Source organism: Ochotona princeps, chromosome 12 (genome assembly GCF_030435755.1).
Source record: "Ochotona princeps isolate mOchPri1 chromosome 12, mOchPri1.hap1, whole genome shotgun sequence".
Taxonomy (NCBI): domain Eukaryota; kingdom Metazoa; phylum Chordata; class Mammalia; order Lagomorpha; family Ochotonidae; genus Ochotona; species Ochotona princeps.
In genome coordinates, this window is record NC_080843.1 from 43,321,241 (window position 1) to 43,338,513 (window position 17,273).

General features: G+C 43.6%; 1 protein-coding gene across 1 annotated transcript in view; it reads left to right on the top strand.

Moving 5' to 3' along the window:
- The first annotated feature begins 2,638 nt into the window (after positions 1 to 2,638).
- The window catches only part of TNFSF11 (TNF superfamily member 11), a 31,229-nt gene continuing 16,594 nt past the window's right edge, over positions 2,639 to 17,273 (top strand). The window contains exons 1-2 of the mRNA XM_004577457.2: positions 2,639 to 3,101; positions 8,738 to 8,905. Coding sequence (XP_004577514.2) covers positions 2,862 to 3,101; positions 8,738 to 8,905 — 408 coding nt within the window. The 5' untranslated portion in view covers positions 2,639 to 2,861. The remainder of the gene's footprint in view (positions 3,102 to 8,737; positions 8,906 to 17,273) is intronic.

A 17,273-nucleotide genomic window follows, 5' to 3' on the forward strand; every position in this document is an offset into this window, starting at 1 on the left:
TAGCACCACTGAGAAGAGCTCCACTGATCAAATTAACAACTAACAGTGTGTAAGATATTTTCTAAGATGATGTAACTGTGGGATCCCTCTTGTGCCTCATTCTTGCCAGTGCATACAGAACTGTTGGGCAATCAACAAGAGTGGATGGCCTGGCATTTTCTAATTGTGGTCAGAAAATCTTGCCTCTTTGTGCTGCTTTCAGGAATTTTGCCAACTTACCCTTTCAGAACAATGGTAAGGCATAATTTCCTGAATCATTCTCGTCCTCCCAGTATACACAGCACTATCGTCTAGAGAATGCGCATCGTGCAACACTATGACAAAGCTGATGTCAAAGTGGCTATGAGAATTTATTAAATCAGATAGAGAAGAAGTTTGAAACAATGTCAAGAAGAACCACTTCCCACCTTTTTTTAAAAAGCTAGTTTTAAACATAAATTATTTTAGTATGATAACATGATTACATGTTAAATATTTTTCAGTTGAGATTTCTACTCTGTCAAATATTTATAGCTGAAATTCCTATAAATTAAAGCTTTTAGTGGTCCTCATTAAGCTTTTTTTTAAAAAAAGATTTATTTATTTATTTGAAACTCAGAGAGTTACAGAAAGAGAGGGGTCACAGAGCAAGATCTTCCATTCACTGGTTCAGTTCCCAGGTGGCTACTGTGCTCATGTGGAGGTGGGAGATGGTCAAGCAGGGGCTCGCCACGGCCAGGATCTTCATCTGGGTTGCTCATGGATGACTGGGGCCCAAGTACATGAGCCATTTTCTGCTACTTTCCTGAGTGCGTTAGCAGGAAGCTGGATCAGAAGTGGAGCATCCAGGACCCAAATTGGTGCCCATAGGGGCTGCAGCTTTACCTGCTAAGCCACAACACTGACCTCAAGAACTTTCAAGAACAGAGGGGTCCTGAGACCAAAAAAAAAAAAAAAAAAAAAAGCTGATCTAGCAGAATGACAGCAGAAAAATGACGATTCGCTTCCTGTACCCAGAAGCACAGTGTTAATTGCTTATCTTTTGCTTATCTATGTTTGAGTAATTCTCCTTTGAAATCTCTTTTCTCTCGTTTCAGCCCACAAAGTTCATGCTGGGTTAACTTAATTTTCTGGCCCAAAACAGAAACATCTGATTTAGCCCCATACTTAGCTAGAGGCTCTGTCTAACCTTACATTTCTTAACAATGTGAAACCATAAATTGTCATTTGACTGGGAGGAAAAGTCTTGTCTTAATACATCAGATACTGGGAAATACAGTTTGGAAATTTTTGATTTAATTACCATGTTGTTCATAGCTGAATATTGATTTAAGCTTCGAATCTTCAGTTATGTATGTCTTGGCATCACTGATACCTGTTAGAGGACTTTGACTTCAGTAATTATTACTGGTAACTAACTGTTGTGTTAGCACGTTAATGAACTCATGGCAAATAAGAGACATGCAATTGGTAAAACCTATTCAGTCAATTAATATAACACCATCATCACTCTGTGCCTGCTTAAGGCAGGTTACTGGTCACTTTCCGCTTGGGTAACTGGTTGAGTCACATTACCTTTCATATTCTCTGCAAGTCTCTTGAAGGAGGCCCAGAGAGTAGGTGTAGGGGCTCACGGTTTTGCACTTAGCCTACAGTGCTTGTCAAGTGTCTTCATTGTGTGCTGCTCTGTAGTGGAGCTTTGTGCACCACAGCGCAAACCTCATGTTCTCCTTTGCTCACTGTGTTCCTGGGATCCTAGTCAGTATAGAAATAACGTGCTTTCTCCCCCAATACATCTGTGGAGTGAAGAATGAAGGTCTGAGGGCCACGGCAGGATGTGTGAGGAGTACTGCGGGGCTGGTCCTGAGGCTAGTGGGGCCGTGCAGGAGAGGTGAGGTCTGCACTCAGCCAGCAGGGTGGACAGGAGTGGAAACACAAGAGAATTGCAGCCCAGCAAAGGGCTGCATTTGAAGCCTTGAGCGAGCCTTGAGCCAACTTGTGCAGGACCAATTGTAGATTTTAATTGCAAGCATTTAGATTTTATACCAACAATGCTTAGAAACCACAGAAGGAATTCTGAGTATGGCAATGATATACAAGAGAATTTCAAAAAGTTCATGGAAAATGCATATTTGTAGCTTTTTGTTTGTTTGCACTTCAATTCCATTTTTCCACAAATTTCGGGAGACCTCTTTGCATATTTTTGCTTTTAAACAACTCCTTTGAGAGTTCTGAAATTGTCTTCCCAAATAATCTTGGAAAGCAGTATTTGAAATGTGCTGGAGGTGGGACCCTTAAGAGCACCAAGGAAGATCTTGTTAAGTTGGGGGTGGGAGACATGCAAAAGAAGAGAATTTAGAGGTCAGCCAGTCTAATCGAAATCCCAAGGAGAGGACTGGGCGCAGGGAAGTGCACTGCCGCCAAGGAATGTCCCAGACGGAACTCCGAAGCCTTGACCAGGGAACTCGATGTGCATTGCCCGCAGCCCGGCCGTGGCACCCACAGAAAGACCGCTGGGGAGGGGCCAGAGGAGCCTGGAACCACTGGAAGGACGCACAGTCTGTCTCTGAGGGCTGAGCTGGGGAGGAGGATGTCAAAGAGAAAAGTGAGAGAGGAAGGAAGGGGAGCCTGGGGTGGGAGTGGAAGAGGCAGCCTCGCCCCGGGCTGATTGGCTCTCGAGGCCAGCCCAAGCGCTTTTTATAAGAGTTGGGGCTGCCGGGCGCCCTGCCCGCTGGCCCGTGCGCGCCGAGGAACCACCGAGGAAGCAAGCGAGCGAATAAGAGCCTCACGTCCAGGCCCCCGCCTGGCCCGCCGCTGCCTTTGGAGTTGGCCGCTGGCGGACGGCACCGGGAGGGAGCGCCCGAGCGTGCGGGCTGAGCGCTATGCGCCGCGCCAGCCGAGACTACACCAAGTACCTGCGCGGCTCCGAGGAGATGGGCAGCGGCGGCTCCGGCGCCCCGCACGAGGGCCCCTTGCACGCCGCCCCGCCGCCGCCGCCGCCCTCTCCGCCCGCCCCGCACCAGCCCCCCGCCGCCTCCCGCTCCATGTTCGTGGCGCTGTTGGGGCTGGGGCTGGGCCAGGTGGTGTGCAGCGTCGCCCTGTTCCTGTACTTCCGAGCGCAGGTGAGTGGCCGCCCCCCACAGTAGCCGCCCGCCGCTTGGGGTCGCGGGGCCACGGCTCCCCAGACTTGGCCTATGCGGAAAGGGAAAGTGGATCCAAGAGAGGGGAGAGGGTGGACCCGGGGCTGGTTAATGCGGCGCTGTCCCGCGTGCAGGACCCGGCTCTCGGAGCGAGGATGCTGGGCTCGTGGGACCACAGAGGGGTTTGAATTTCCCCCCTGGAAACAGCATTGGCCGCCCGCGCACCGTTGCTGTAGGAGATTGCGCCCCGTCCGTTTCTCACTCGGAGCTAAGAACCAACTAACTTGGAGGCGGCGAGGTGGGGGAAATCTGACGTTTCACGTGGGCATCGGCACCTTTCCTTTCCTGCCCGCTGCCTGGGTGACTTCGGATCCTGGGTTAACCGTTTTGCTGGTGTGTTGGGGACCACGGCTCCCAAAGGGGGCTCAGGGACAGCCGGCTCTAGGACACTGCGGGACACTGGGATGCTCCGGTTGTCCCGGGTTGGCAGAAGGGCACAGCTCGGCCAGGGAGGCCCAGCGTCAGGGCCAGGGACTGTGCGAGTTCCACACTCGGGCGGCGATGGAGTAGGAGGACGGCCCCACGTGCTTGCCAGGGAGGTGGGCGGAGGAAGGAAGCAAGGTGTGTGTGTGTGCTTGGCTTGGTAACCGTCTAGGAAATACCCAGCCTTTTTCAAGCTAGAAAGGGGGCTGTGTAGGGCGGCTCGCAGCTGCAGGCGGAGAGTCGAAAGGAAGGGGCACATTTGTAATACTATGCTTTTGGTGGTTTATGCTCTTGTGTTTTCTTGGAAATTGCAGTGCAGTTGGTTGGATTCATTCAAATATTCTCTTCTGATTCTATGAACTCTTTCTCAGAAGAAGTGGAGGGCTGACTGCGCATTTTTTCTTTCTGTCTTTTTTCCTTTTTTAATGGGAAAAGTTGGGTTTGGACTTCATTGGCTCGGGATCCAAAGGTGATTGCTAAACCAAACTGGATGCATCAAAAATATGGCATTGCTAATGTTGTATGGACTTCTGTCTTTCGCTGAGGTCTTCAGCTCTGTGACTTTTAGTCATTGACTTTTTGGAAACTATTCATTATCCACTGGTTGGTATTTCATACGAGTCGCATGGCAGTCTACTAAACGAAAGTAGAAACGTGTGATCGCTACTCCAGAAACTTTGCATCTATGCATAATAACAGTAATTTTTACACGAGGAGACTTTTTTTTATCCCCCAAAAAGAAAAATGATTAAAGCACTCTTTGCTGTAAATGCTTTTCTTTCTTTGGAGTACATTGTAGTCAGGACTGAATTGTTTATCGCTTTTCTCATCTAGCGTTGGGTTAATAACCTCCAATTTCACGCTTGTGCATTGGGTGTGCGCATTGTGAACAAGATTCCAGGAGTATGAAATACAAGCCAAGAGTCATTTATTTAACGCACAGTATCCGTTTACTGTGGGCATGCTACCTGGAAGGGCGGAGATTCCAACAAAAGACTTAACATCCTTAATCAAACAAGAGAAAGTCTGGCGTAAAAAAGTGAAACTGCACTGGTTTTCCACTTCTTAGCTTTTCTAACCCTGAACGAATACATTTTTTTCTTCATAGCACCAATAGTGAAATGAGCATTCAGCTTGGAAAAGGCAGAAGGAAATGAGTAAGTTCTCTTTGTAAATGTTAATTGACTTCTTTGAAAGGCAGAGTGATAGAGATTAAGACTGGGGTTGGGGAACGTCTACCTGCTGGTTCGTTCTCCCCCCCCCCCCAATTCTGGTAACTGCAGGGTTGGGATAGGAGCTTAGAACGTTATCCAGGTCTCCCCTGTGGGTGGAAGGGGCCCAAGCACCTGCCTCCTAAGCAGCATGAGCAAGAAGCTGGTAACTGGAACTTGAATCAGACACTCCTAATGAAATGCAGGTGTCCTAAACATCAGCTCAACCAGCTGTGCTACAACCCCCAACCCCAGGAGTGATGAGTTCTAGGAAGCAGGAGCCACTAATATCAACAGAAACCCTGGAGATCTGTGGGACCCTGTAGGAGTGACTAGCCAGACTCTTGTCCCATAGGAATATTTCAGTGGTTGGTGAGCTAAGAGATCTGGCTTTTTTGATGATAACCTAACAGAATTTAGGAAACCTGCAACTGTGAAACACTGAAAAGCTTTTCCAAAGTCTACTCGGTAAGCCTAGCTTGAAACTTTTCAGTCAGGGGATTTAGGTTCATCAGGTTTTTGATGACCACTTTCCTAATGACCATGAAGAATGGGTTTCCTAAGACTTTAAAAGATCATCTTCAATGAAGAAGTAATATTAGGAGCAATGAATACACCACTAGATCTGGTGGTGGCTACATTTGATGCCTAATGGAGATTTAATTGTGTTGATACGTTCTGAAATCATTCAAATGAAATGCTATAATTTCTGGAATTAAAAAAAAATTAATGGGAAGGGAGAGAAAGAAGTAAAGTGGTTGCTCATGGATTGAAATATGACTGGGTCATGTGTTGTTAATGCTAGAAGTTGAGTTATGGTGACATGAGGGCTCAGTCCAGGATCGCTTCCACTTCCATACACGTCGCAGACTTTCTCTCAACTGAATAGTGACAGGTTACCTGTGCACCCCCCTTTTCTCTGTCTCGCTCTGTCTCTCTAAGATATATATATATTAGATCCTGTGTAAGTTGGCTTTGCTCTCACAACCCTCATAAGAGAAAATGGCGTGTGGCTTGTACTATATATTTACCACATAGTATTCATAGTTTGGCTCACAAAGGGAAAAGCCAAAATTTTCAAAAAAGCTACTTATGAGATTTGTGTACCTGCATGCAATTTTTAACATCCATATAACCATATTCAAAGCTTAGGATCTGGCTAAGAGATAAGCTTTTCAGAAAACTCAAACTCTTTTGAGCTTTTCCTGTTAACCTCCCTGGTGGCTTTACCCAGGACAGCGGTCGGTACCGAAATTAGAATGGCAAGATGTGTAGGCTGCCTGTTTGAAAAGTCGAAGAGCTTTAAAAAAAATAAAGTAAAACTGATAATGCTTTGCTTAAAAAAAAAGGAGAGAGAGAACTGCATAGCACAAATGTCAAGCATCTGCCCCATTTAACCCTACAAGGAAGTTCTGAAAGGAAAAGAATAAATTTACTTCATAGAGACCATGTCATCTGATAAATGCTCTTTTATGTCTGTGTGAATCAGATACTCGAAATTTAATGGTTTAAGACATTTCGAGGTATTTGTGACTTTCTGCTGGATTTCTCCGTTCTTACTTGACTGGAGGTTCCATGAGGACAGAGATTAACCTATTTTTAATGCTTCCTTTTTCAAAAAGTAGTACAGTGGCTACCATATTCCACTTAACTCTTGCGGCATTTTTCTGCCCATGGTTGTAACTTGCAGAGGAAAAAACAAAGTTTCAGTTGGTGTCCAGGGAAAGTTGGAGTGATTTAAACTGCAAAACATTGATTTGTATTTGTCCATCTGGCATTTTAAAGCATTTCTTCTCAGACGTCAAGGTGTATGCGAATGTTGGGGACCTGAACGGCATACAGATTTCCAGGCAGCGTATCCGCCTTTCTAAGGAGCTCCCAGAGAGCCCAAGGCTGTGCCTGGTCTTAGACTGCATCGAGAGCATGGAAAATATGGTGTCTTGCTTGCCTGCGGGATGGGGTTTACCCAATTTCAGGGTCCCCCGGTGTTTCCCGCTGGGCCCCACAGTGTTGTGCAGCTCAGCGGTTTTCTGTTGGCCAGTCTGTGGAGCTCTTCCAATGCCCCTTCATCCCAAGGCTGAACCCAGTGACCCTATGTATCAGCTGTCGCTTTTCTGGTTTTGTGGGACACTTATTGGCATGAGGGAGCTTTTGTGTTGTCTTTAAGTGTGTGATTGAAAGCTTTCCTTATAGAATAACTCAGATCTGTTGATTCATTCCATTTTTTAAAAAGAGAAAATATGAAAACTATGGGTTGCAAAGAACTTTGCTTCACACTGACACCTCTTCCATGGATGCAGATGATCCTATTGTGCAAAACTACAATAATGAAGTTTGCATGAGTGAGTGTACTTAGGCTGTCATTCTGTGGTAAGAATTTCACATAGGAGTAGGCTATTTTCCAGCCTGCTTCTGATAGCTAGTTAGCAAAGTTGCAGGTTTTTCAGATTACTTTGTCGAAAGATAATTAGATCGGGAAAAGAGGCTTGGTAAGAGTTCAGACTGTGCTTTGGTTATTGTAAGGTTTTTTTCCCCCCCTATCATTCTATATTGACTTACAAGCAAATGCACTTAAAGTGCCTTGATTTTTTTTTTTTAATCCTTTTTAAAGGACAAATTGAACCTGCATTTTGGAGTGCATCCATGGCTTTTTCCTAAAATACATTTCTTATGAACAGTCTGAGGTATGTTCATGTTATTAATGAAATATTGGCTCGCCAATCATAGTGCCCTTTAGTTCACAGTTGAAAACACCACCAAGGCTCTTCAGATTTCCGGGAAGAACAGGCAGGCCGTTTGAAGGGTGGTGCTCAGAGAAAGACTCATGCTAGGCACCTGTTTCAACCACGAGATGAGCTGATAACTTTTCAGGAATTTTGTGTTGCAGAATACCTTATATTCTAGGGATGTCACCGTCCACCCAGCATATTTCCATGTGGGCTGCTCCTGCTGCTGTCTTCCGCATCCTGGAGTCACACAAATTATCACTCTCATGGGTTCCTAACCGCCACCACCCTCCTTCTAGATGTTGCATGCCAACAGGGCAAACATTCATGGGAGTTTTAGTGCTTCCAGCGTCTATTTTTCCATTTCTGTTCATTTTTAATTTAAATGTAAAAGTCAAAGAGATAGGTAGGTAGCTAAGTAGGTAGACAAAACAGTAGAAGAACTCCCTCATTCACAAGTGTTTGTGATGGCTGTGGCTGGGCTGGTGCCAAAGCCAGGTACCAGAATGCTAACCAGGTTTCCCTTAAGAGTGGCAGGAACCAATCTTGAACCAATACCACTGCCTGTCAAAGTCTGTGCTAGAAGGAAGCCAGTCGGGAGTGGGAGCTGGACATTGAACTCAGGTACTGTACATGGGAACATGGTGTTTTCACCTTTAAACAAGCACTTGCTCCCTATCTTCAGGTTTTCTTTGGAGGCAGGAAACAAATTTGTACCTCTTACCCAGCTGGTTAAAGTAGATAATGATGATGGGGAAAGATGCGGCAATCATAGTGGGTGATGATGCTGCTGATTTTGCCTGATTTATATCAACTTCATTCTTGGAATATACTAGTGGGATTTTTAATTCTATTGTCTATAATTTAAAGATAAAGCTATCTTTCCCTACCTTCACTGAATATATGTGGTTTCCTTGCTGCTTCTCTCCTCTGTCAGGGCTTTCCTGTTACGTGTTTCTTCCTGTCGTTGAGCATCCATGCACAGAGCTGAGCCCCGTGCTGTCCATGTTAGCGACTTGCCCAGATGCGTTAGAAGTCTGTCTTCTCGTCAGTTTCAGGATGATTGTATTAACTATTAATTGTTGGGGACTTAAAGACTTGACAAGAATGACCTCTATTCTTAAGTCACACTTTATTAAGCAACAGAATAATTAATGCCAACCACTCTAAATGTTCCTGTGTGTGTTTCTCTCTTCAGATGGATCCTAATAGAATATCTGCAGATGGTACTCACTGCATTTATAGAATTTTGCGACTCCATGAAAATGAGGATTCACAAGATGCTACTCTGGAGAGTCAAGACACGAAATTAATGCCTGAGTCATGTAGGAGACTTAAACAGGCTTTTCAAGGGGCTGTGCAAAAGGTAAGCCCACAGTGAGGTTGTTGTGTCCAGGGCCCTTGCTAGTTCTGTTGTTACTGAAAATTAAAACTGGCCAAGGGCTATTGACGGTTTTCTTTTTACCTTAATTTGTCAAAGAACTAAAGAAACTCTTTTTTGATTAACAGAGTTCTTTTTGAAGTTGGTAGTGGTTGATGAGTATCCAGAGACATTCATGCAAATAACCTTTTTTTTTTCACTTTCTTTTTTTCTTTTGAAGAGGAGGGGTTGAAATGCACACTTAGAAAGAGGACACAGGTGGTTGTGGTTAATAGATGGGTCAGTCTGCTAGTTTGAACTTTCTGACCTAGAAACCATCCTTTTGGGCTGCAGGGCTTTCTGGCGGCTTTTACCTTTGCATTGGGTTTTGTGGAGGTAGGTTCCCCAGTTCCTCATCTGTGGGTCCAGGGCTCTGATGAGAACTGGTGTTATCTAGTGCTTCATGGTCTTCTGTGTTGAGAGGTTAGCAAGCAGAGCAGAAAATGGATGGACAGGGTCAAAATTCTTTGCCTGTTGCCTCATTTTCCCGTGAAGCTCAATGACAAGAGAGAAAATGTAGAAATATAAATAGTGGAGGCCAATGATTCTCTTATGCCAATAGCTCCAATTAAGAAATGCTTTAAGAGCTTCTGGTTTCATTTTCCTGGATAAATCCTTTGAAAAGTTTGCATAAGCCGAAGAATGCATAACTCCAGGGCAAAACACCTATGTGTGTTTCGTATCTGCTTGCAAGGTTGTCTGTATCAAATGTTTCACTACATCTCAACTTCAGCTTTCAACTGCTTGGTCATTCCAGAATAAATCTTAAAGTTCTCAAAGCCCTTAAATCCAAAGTTAATGCTATTTTACTTTTGTTTTAAACCTCTATGTCGGGCTTGGCAGCGTGGCCTAGTGGCTAAGGTCTTCGCCTTGATCCCTTATGGCCGCTGGTTCTAATGCCGGCAGCTCCACTTCCTCTCTATTTCTCCTCCTCTCAGTATATCTGACTTTGTAATAAAAATAAAAAAAACCTATATATGTTAAAAAAGGATGTGTGTCAGAGGCAGAGATAAGAAATTGGAACTATTTTGTAAACCAAGGAAAAATTAGGAGACTTCGAAAGTATTGTGGAAAAACGGAACTAAAAACAATGCAAATTTTCTATAGATTTTTTCGAAACCTCATAAACATGAATTTTTAATGCCCCCGAAGATAGTGATTTTCTATACTTCAGCAAATCTAAGATTAAAAATAACAAAATCAAAGATACAATCAAATCTTAGATCTTATCAAATCTAAGACAGCCAGTTTTCAGCTTCTATTTTATGCATCCCTGAAAAATAATGTCTTCTAAAAAAATGAAGCATGTTTATTATCAATTTTGGTAGCATCCGCATCAGAGAACATCCTAATTTATGAATAGCATGTGTCATAGAGTCAAGGAAGTACACCCCTTTCTAATATGTATAAGAAAACACATTGCTCACAAGAAACACTGCTCCATTGTAGCTAATGAGTACTGCTTAGCTTTATGCGGTAGATGTATAAACTGTAGGTTTAAATCTGGAGGTTACCTTTTAATCGTTCATGTGATTTTTTAAGCTATAGGAACAGCAGTTCTAGCCTCTTCATTTTCATTGCTCTATTTTATATCTCATTGTTATGATTTTTACACCATTCTTTCAAATAGTGATCTACCTATAAACAACCGTTTCCTTATACCAGAGGTGATCTGTTCTAAACACCATCCGTTATTAAGGTCATTCTAGTTAAGTAAGTGTCTGTGTCTCATTTTCTGTTTAGAGCAGCTAATATTGTCTCCCTTTAAAGCAAAGATGGGTTTTTCATGCCATTGGTCTCTAATCTTAAAAATGATCCTTCAAGATTTTATTGAAGAACGAGGCAAGATAATTATGTCAAGATGATTCTGAAAATTAATAAAGTTAAGATTAGATATCATTGTTTCTTCATGAAAATACAAAAATGGTTCAATCCAAACAGATCAAGGAGGAAAATATATCATTGCTTTTTAGGTCCTAAGAGGTAACTGATGAAATTTTACATTTGTTTCTGGTGTGTAAACACCACTAGAAAACTAGAACTAAGTGAACTCTTGATGTAATCACAGATATCTCAGACAGAGTTAGATAAGGATGAGAAACGGAGAATTTCTCTTGGGGTCTAAAGGACAAGATGTATGACTGGTGTCTCTTTGTTATTAATATAGTTTTGTAGACACTGGCTAATGGAATTGCAAAGTGAATTAAGTATGAAAAATACAGACGGAAAAGGAGACGGAAAAAGTTGCACATGAAATGATGGCTTACTTATGATATTCAAAAGTAATGGGGAGACCAGAGGCGAAATCAATTATATCAACTTGGAGAATTTCATCAGTGATCATCCCTCACTGTCCTCCTTTTCAGCAATATCTGGAAAACCTGATGGAAAAGTTCCATGCATTCTTTCAAATGCCTTAAAACTAAAAATGGTAAAAGTGGTCAAGGTTTATACAACTAAGACTGGAATGCATTGAAAAGGCATTTATAGGGCCCGGCGGCGTGGCCTAGCGGCTAAAGTCCTCACCTTGAACGCCCCGGGATCCCATATGGGCGCCGGTTCTAATCCCGGAAGCTCCACTTCCCATCCAGCTCCCTGCTTGTGGCCTGGGAAAGCAGTCAATGACAGCCCAGAGCATTGGGACCCTGCACCCGTGTGGGAGACCTGGAGGAGGTTCCAGGTTCCCGGCTTCGGATCGGCACTTACCGGCCGTTACGGCTCACTTGGGGAGTGAATCATCGGACGGAAGATCTTCCTCTCTGTCTCTCCTCCTCTCTGTATATCTGACTTTGTAATAACATAAATAAATTAAAAAAAAAAAAGAAAAGGCATTTATAAAATAGGATTGGAGAATATAAAAACAGAGCTATGTGAAGTTGTAATTATTACAATGTAACTTGGACAAAAGGTTATAGATTCATGAAAGAGGGCAAATAATTTAGAGTCCACTTTATTGTGTGTGTGTCTGAGTGTGAATCTATGTGTATGTAATTTTGCACAGTGTAGTTATTTCAGATATGTGACATAGTGAGAGCAGTGTTGGACAGTTTGTTACTTCTGGAAACCGATGGGCTTCTGATGGATCTTTCTTGTGTTCTCTGGGAAACAGCTCCCCTCTGGAGGGTGCTCATGCTCTCTGGCATCCCTCGGGTCCTCGGCAGCTGCAATGGAATTGAGCTGCCCCTGCTTCTTGTCCCGTTTCCTCTGAGAGGTCCAAGTGGCTGCCTAGCTGCTAGGAAGAAACCAGTTTGTAAGATTTGTGATTAGAAGTGTCAATGAGAAATCATAGCAGAATTCACTGTTTTAGGAGCCTTATTTCAAAAACACTAACATTAATTATGAGAAATTCAGTACCTGGCAAGCCAGATGAGAAAGATTTGTGGTCAGGCAAAACTATGAACAAACCACTCTCATTAAGGGCACACAATCTTAATTATACTAACAGAGTATACTTGTCACGTCTCACAAGATGAGTGGAGCTTGGCTGCACTATGTTCACATTTTGTTTTTGTTGGGCTGTAATATTTTGCCTGTTTCTCATGAGTAATGTTATCCATTTGTAGTCCATTTTAGAGAATGAAGAGCTGCCATGATGCACTGTGGTGTACTGGTAGAAGGTACCCATTTGCACACTGTGTGGATTTGAGGCATTTGGGACCATTTCTTCCCCTGCCCCACTCTCCCCTCCCACCCCCGGTCCGGCCTAACAAGATTATTAAGGAGTGTTACTCACAGCTTATCATTAGAATCAACCAAAGACCATTAAGTGTATATACTGTGCTCGGCGTTTTGCCATACCTTTCCTACGCCCAAGGATTTACTCTTCTCTTACCCCAGCTAAATGAGTGATCTGCAGTATGTGCTATTCTTTGATGAGGAGTATTGGTTGATGAGACATTCCACACACTTGCCAAAAAGAAGCAGTTTTCTTATTTCTCTTGCCAACGCTGAAAATAGGATTGGGTGTATTAGGCATTCATAAGTAGGCTTGTTCCTTAATTTTAGCTCTAACAGAGATAGTGAGTGACCCTGTAAAACAAAATCGCATGTGTGGCTGCCATCATTATTGAGAGATCAAGCCACCCAGTGGTAAAAAAAAAAAAAATACCAGACACAAGCATAATATCACATTCTGTGTGTGCAGAAAGTGGTGTTTACCCAGCCTGTCTTTGGTCAGACAAGTAATGCTGTTTTTTCTCCCTCTTTTTTGTTTGTGGCTGCATTTTCTTGGCTTCTTTTCCCCTTTCACAGAGAACTCTGAAAGCCTCTTAGTGATCCAACCCTAGCAACCACAATTTATAAAGTCTATCATAACAGTCTATGACAATAAAGAAAACACTCGTACCAATATGGTGCCTGATTTGGAAAGCAATGCCTGTTTCCAGCTTTGGCAGCCTTCCTGGCTCTGGCCAGCCTGGAGGGAGGAGGGAGTGGTGAGTTCAGGCCCTCATGAGGACAGCATGGCCTGGAGGACCCCAGGCCCTCTGACCACAGTCAGTGCCAAGCCCCTGTCTGTGCACTAACTACCCTTTCTGAACCCTCAGGCCCATGACCTTACTTGACTTCAGTGTGTCAAGTTGCTGATTTCACTTTGGATACCTGTTTGTAAACAACTTCCTTGCAAAGGTATCTGAGAGAAAGACATGCAGGCTAGAACATCAATTTGGACATTGTACAAATCACTGCGTTCTCTTAAGCATTCTGTACATTCAAGATGATCTCCAAGGATATGGGAAGGAATCCTGGGGATTACCTATAGGATTGCTTTTTAAATTAAGATTTGGATGAATAGTGCAGGAATGTTTTCTTGAATATTTAAATAAACATATAAGTAAATATATAGGTTTGCCAACATTACAAATTTTTCCCCAAAAGAGCTGACATATTATGAAACAAAGCTTCAAAGTTCCAACAGGAAAAAAAAGGGACTATAGCCATTTTGCCGACACACAAGTAGATTACACCTCTTTTATTCTTGAGAATGAATGAAAACAAGAATAAATAAGTGGTTGATGATTTACTCAACTCTGAAATGTAATATTTTTGAATGAAATGAAGCATCAATCCACTCACTAAGTCATTCAGAATGCTGTAAGCCTGCTTGTCATTTGCCTGATGTCTCAGTGTGGAGACAATAATGCTTCAGTACCTTCCTAGTACAGGCTGCTCGTCTTGCTGCAGTCACATTGTCCTTAAGTCCCTTTGCCTCTGCACAGCTGGTTTACTGCATGATAGGGAAGGAGGGGGAGGCAGACTTCTGATAAGAACTTAAAAATGTGACTCTGGCTCTTCACATAGACACAATCTTATCAACTCTCATTTCATTCCAGAATTTGAAAATCTAATGATGATGAGAACCACCAAAAAGTTATGTGTCATATCCATGACCAATTGCTTGCTAGGGTTAAGCCCGTGAGGTTCTAAAGACTTGCTTGAAAACAGGAGTATGGACCTGTGTTTGGTACAGTGGGCCCACTGCTTGGGACACCTGCATCTAGCATTGGAATGCCTGGGTATGAATCTTAGTTTTATCCAGTCCTGGTAATGGGCAACCCGGGAGGCATCAAATGATGCTCAATTGCTCAGGTCTCTGCCACCTAAGGGGGAAGCCTGAGTGGATTCCAAACTCCTGGCTTAAGCCTGGTCCAGTCCTAGCTGTTTTGGGAACTCATGGAGTGAACTGGAAGATAGAGGAACTCTGGCTTTCTCTCTCTCTCTCTCTCTCTCTCTCTCCTCTCTCTATGTCTTCCTTCTGTCTTTCAAATAAATTTTTTAAAAGAAAGAAGAAGAGAATGGGAGTAGTATCAGAGGCCATAATGACTGGCCAACTTCTTTAAATCCTTACCTAAAGGCTATATCCAGATAGCTTTCTCATGGACACAACAAAGCCATCTAGGTAGCTGATTCCCTGGGATGAGTACATATTTGCTCTCATCTTCTTTAGGGTTCATAATCTAAGAATACCATATCTCCTGATAGAATAGTCACCCAAAGAGTTTCAGTGCTCTGTCCCAATAAAACAGTTGCTGTGTTTGGTGCATTCTGAGTTGGGTAGCAAGAAGGCCCATACATTGAGAGAACTACCTAAGACATGCTTTCTCTCACACATGATAATGTACAGGGGAGCCATGGAGATCTAAAAAGGATGCTTGTCCGTCCTTGACCTGTGCCTTCTGTGCCTGCTCCAAGTTGGCCTCTCCTTATGTGGTCATTCCTAGACATGGAAAGAGACCAATAAAAAGTGCAGTGCTTGGAAAATGAGGCATCTGAGTGGCAGGGTGTTTCTCAGAAGATCACATCTTGCTTCAGAGCCTGTTGGGCATGATAGTTTTCAGTGAACCAACCACTGGTCCCTAGAGAAAGGGGCCATTTGTAAACAATGGGAAAAAATGAGGGCAGTGAAGTCTACAAGGCGTGTGTTTTGGTGTCAAGTTGAGATGCATACCTTTTTTCATAACATGCATTTTTCATAACCTTTCTAATGTACCCCATATTTTGGAAGGAAAGTGGACTTATTATAGGAGGAGTTAACTATGGGACTTTACAGTCTCCAAAAGTTCTTAATGCTTAGGATTATTCAGATTGCAAGAAAGCAATTCAAAAGCTTTAATAACATTTATCTGGGGAGAGGTATATTTCCAAGATCTGATTAGACATAGGCATCTGTGATCATTGAATACAGCCTGATTGTTATCTGCAGTTTTTTTCCCCTTCTTGCTTGGTCAGGTTTCATGACTTCAGGAACATTCATTTGAAAACCAGGAAGTTTATCAGATTTAGTAATTGTGTTTTTCCACATGCAAGATTGTGCCTTTTGAATGGCAATATTAATTGTTACAAGAAATTTATTCCCAATTTTAAGGTAAATAATTAAAATTTAAGCAGATTATAACTGCTTGTGAGATTGGAATCAGTTAATCTCTTCTATAGTCATTTCTCATTTGCTTTTAGTTTCTGAAAACAGAAAAAAAATCAAACTTTATTTGTTGTGTCTTTGCCTTTGTATACAGCAGTATGTGTCCCAAGAAAGTTTCTCATAAACCCACAAGGAAACTTGAGTTTGGGGGCACGAAAGTTCCCAAATCGAGATGTTAGTCATGTAGTGGTTTTCCAATAGGATTCTGTCTCTGTTTGCCATAACAGTTTTGGGAACTGCAATTCAACCCCAATCAAGCGTTTATGAAAGCTGTTTTTATGGGAAAGCTGAAGTAAGACCCACAGAGTTTTCCTACAAAACCAAGGCCAGCTACTGCCTTTTGCCCCACAATGGACTATTGGTTTTGTGCTCAGCCTCAGGGGAGAGTCAGGCCAGGGAAGAAGACGGGAGGCGGGGGTAGAGAGAGGGGGTGGGAGGGATTTGGGAGAAGGAAATACCCGCTGAGTGATGCCATCGGAGGTGGGCCTGTCTTGGTGCCACATGCACCCCGAAGTGGAGCCTGAGATGTTCAGGGCTGATGTGTTTAAAGACACGGGACTGGAAGGGCATTCATGACAGGGCCTGAGACCCCCAGGACCGACGGGACCTGTGGCTCCTCTGTTGACAGTGTGGCAGTGAGGAACATCTGGATGGTTCTGCCAGCAGTGGTGCGTTCAAGGACATTTGCAGCGTGTGTCACTTGAGAGAAGGGTGAAGCCTACAGGAGTGCTCCCCAAACCTGCACCATATGAAGACTGCCTTGAGGGGCTGGTTTCATTAAGAAGGCCTCCTGATCATCGTGACTTTCTCAGAGCACCCTAAGGAGAGGCTAGGGCCACGGAAGAAAGGAAGCAATTTGTGAACAGACATTTGGGAAGGAGCTGCAGGCCTGCGTGAGGACGTGATGTGTAGAAGGTGGATCATGAAAGTGAAGGTGCAAATTCAGAGTCTTAGGATAGTTCCATTCTGACTTCTTCCTCTTCTCTATGGTGCTACCCAGTCCGCAGTCTTTGCCCTTTGGGACATTCAGTGGTGGTGGTGGTGGCGATGTAAGGCTTGTATTCATCAGGAAGTTTTATGGAACTTGTGGATCTCAGGATCCACAGCTGCTTCTCATCTGCTCTGCCCTTTTGTGAGGACTGTATTATCCTGTCCGTCACCCGGAAGCAGACTGGAAGGGTTCTTACTACTCTGTCTGCATCCTATGGCGTCTACCCATTACAAAGCCTTCTGATCTGCGAACCAGCCTTCCCTGTTGTGATCACATTATACAGGCCTGCCTCATTTCCTGCCCTTGTCGTTGCACCTGCCCATCTCGGCCATAGGCTCGCTGCCTCTAACCCATCCTTTGCATAGCTGAGTGACCTGCAAGAGGCAGGTATGAAAACAGCAATCAAC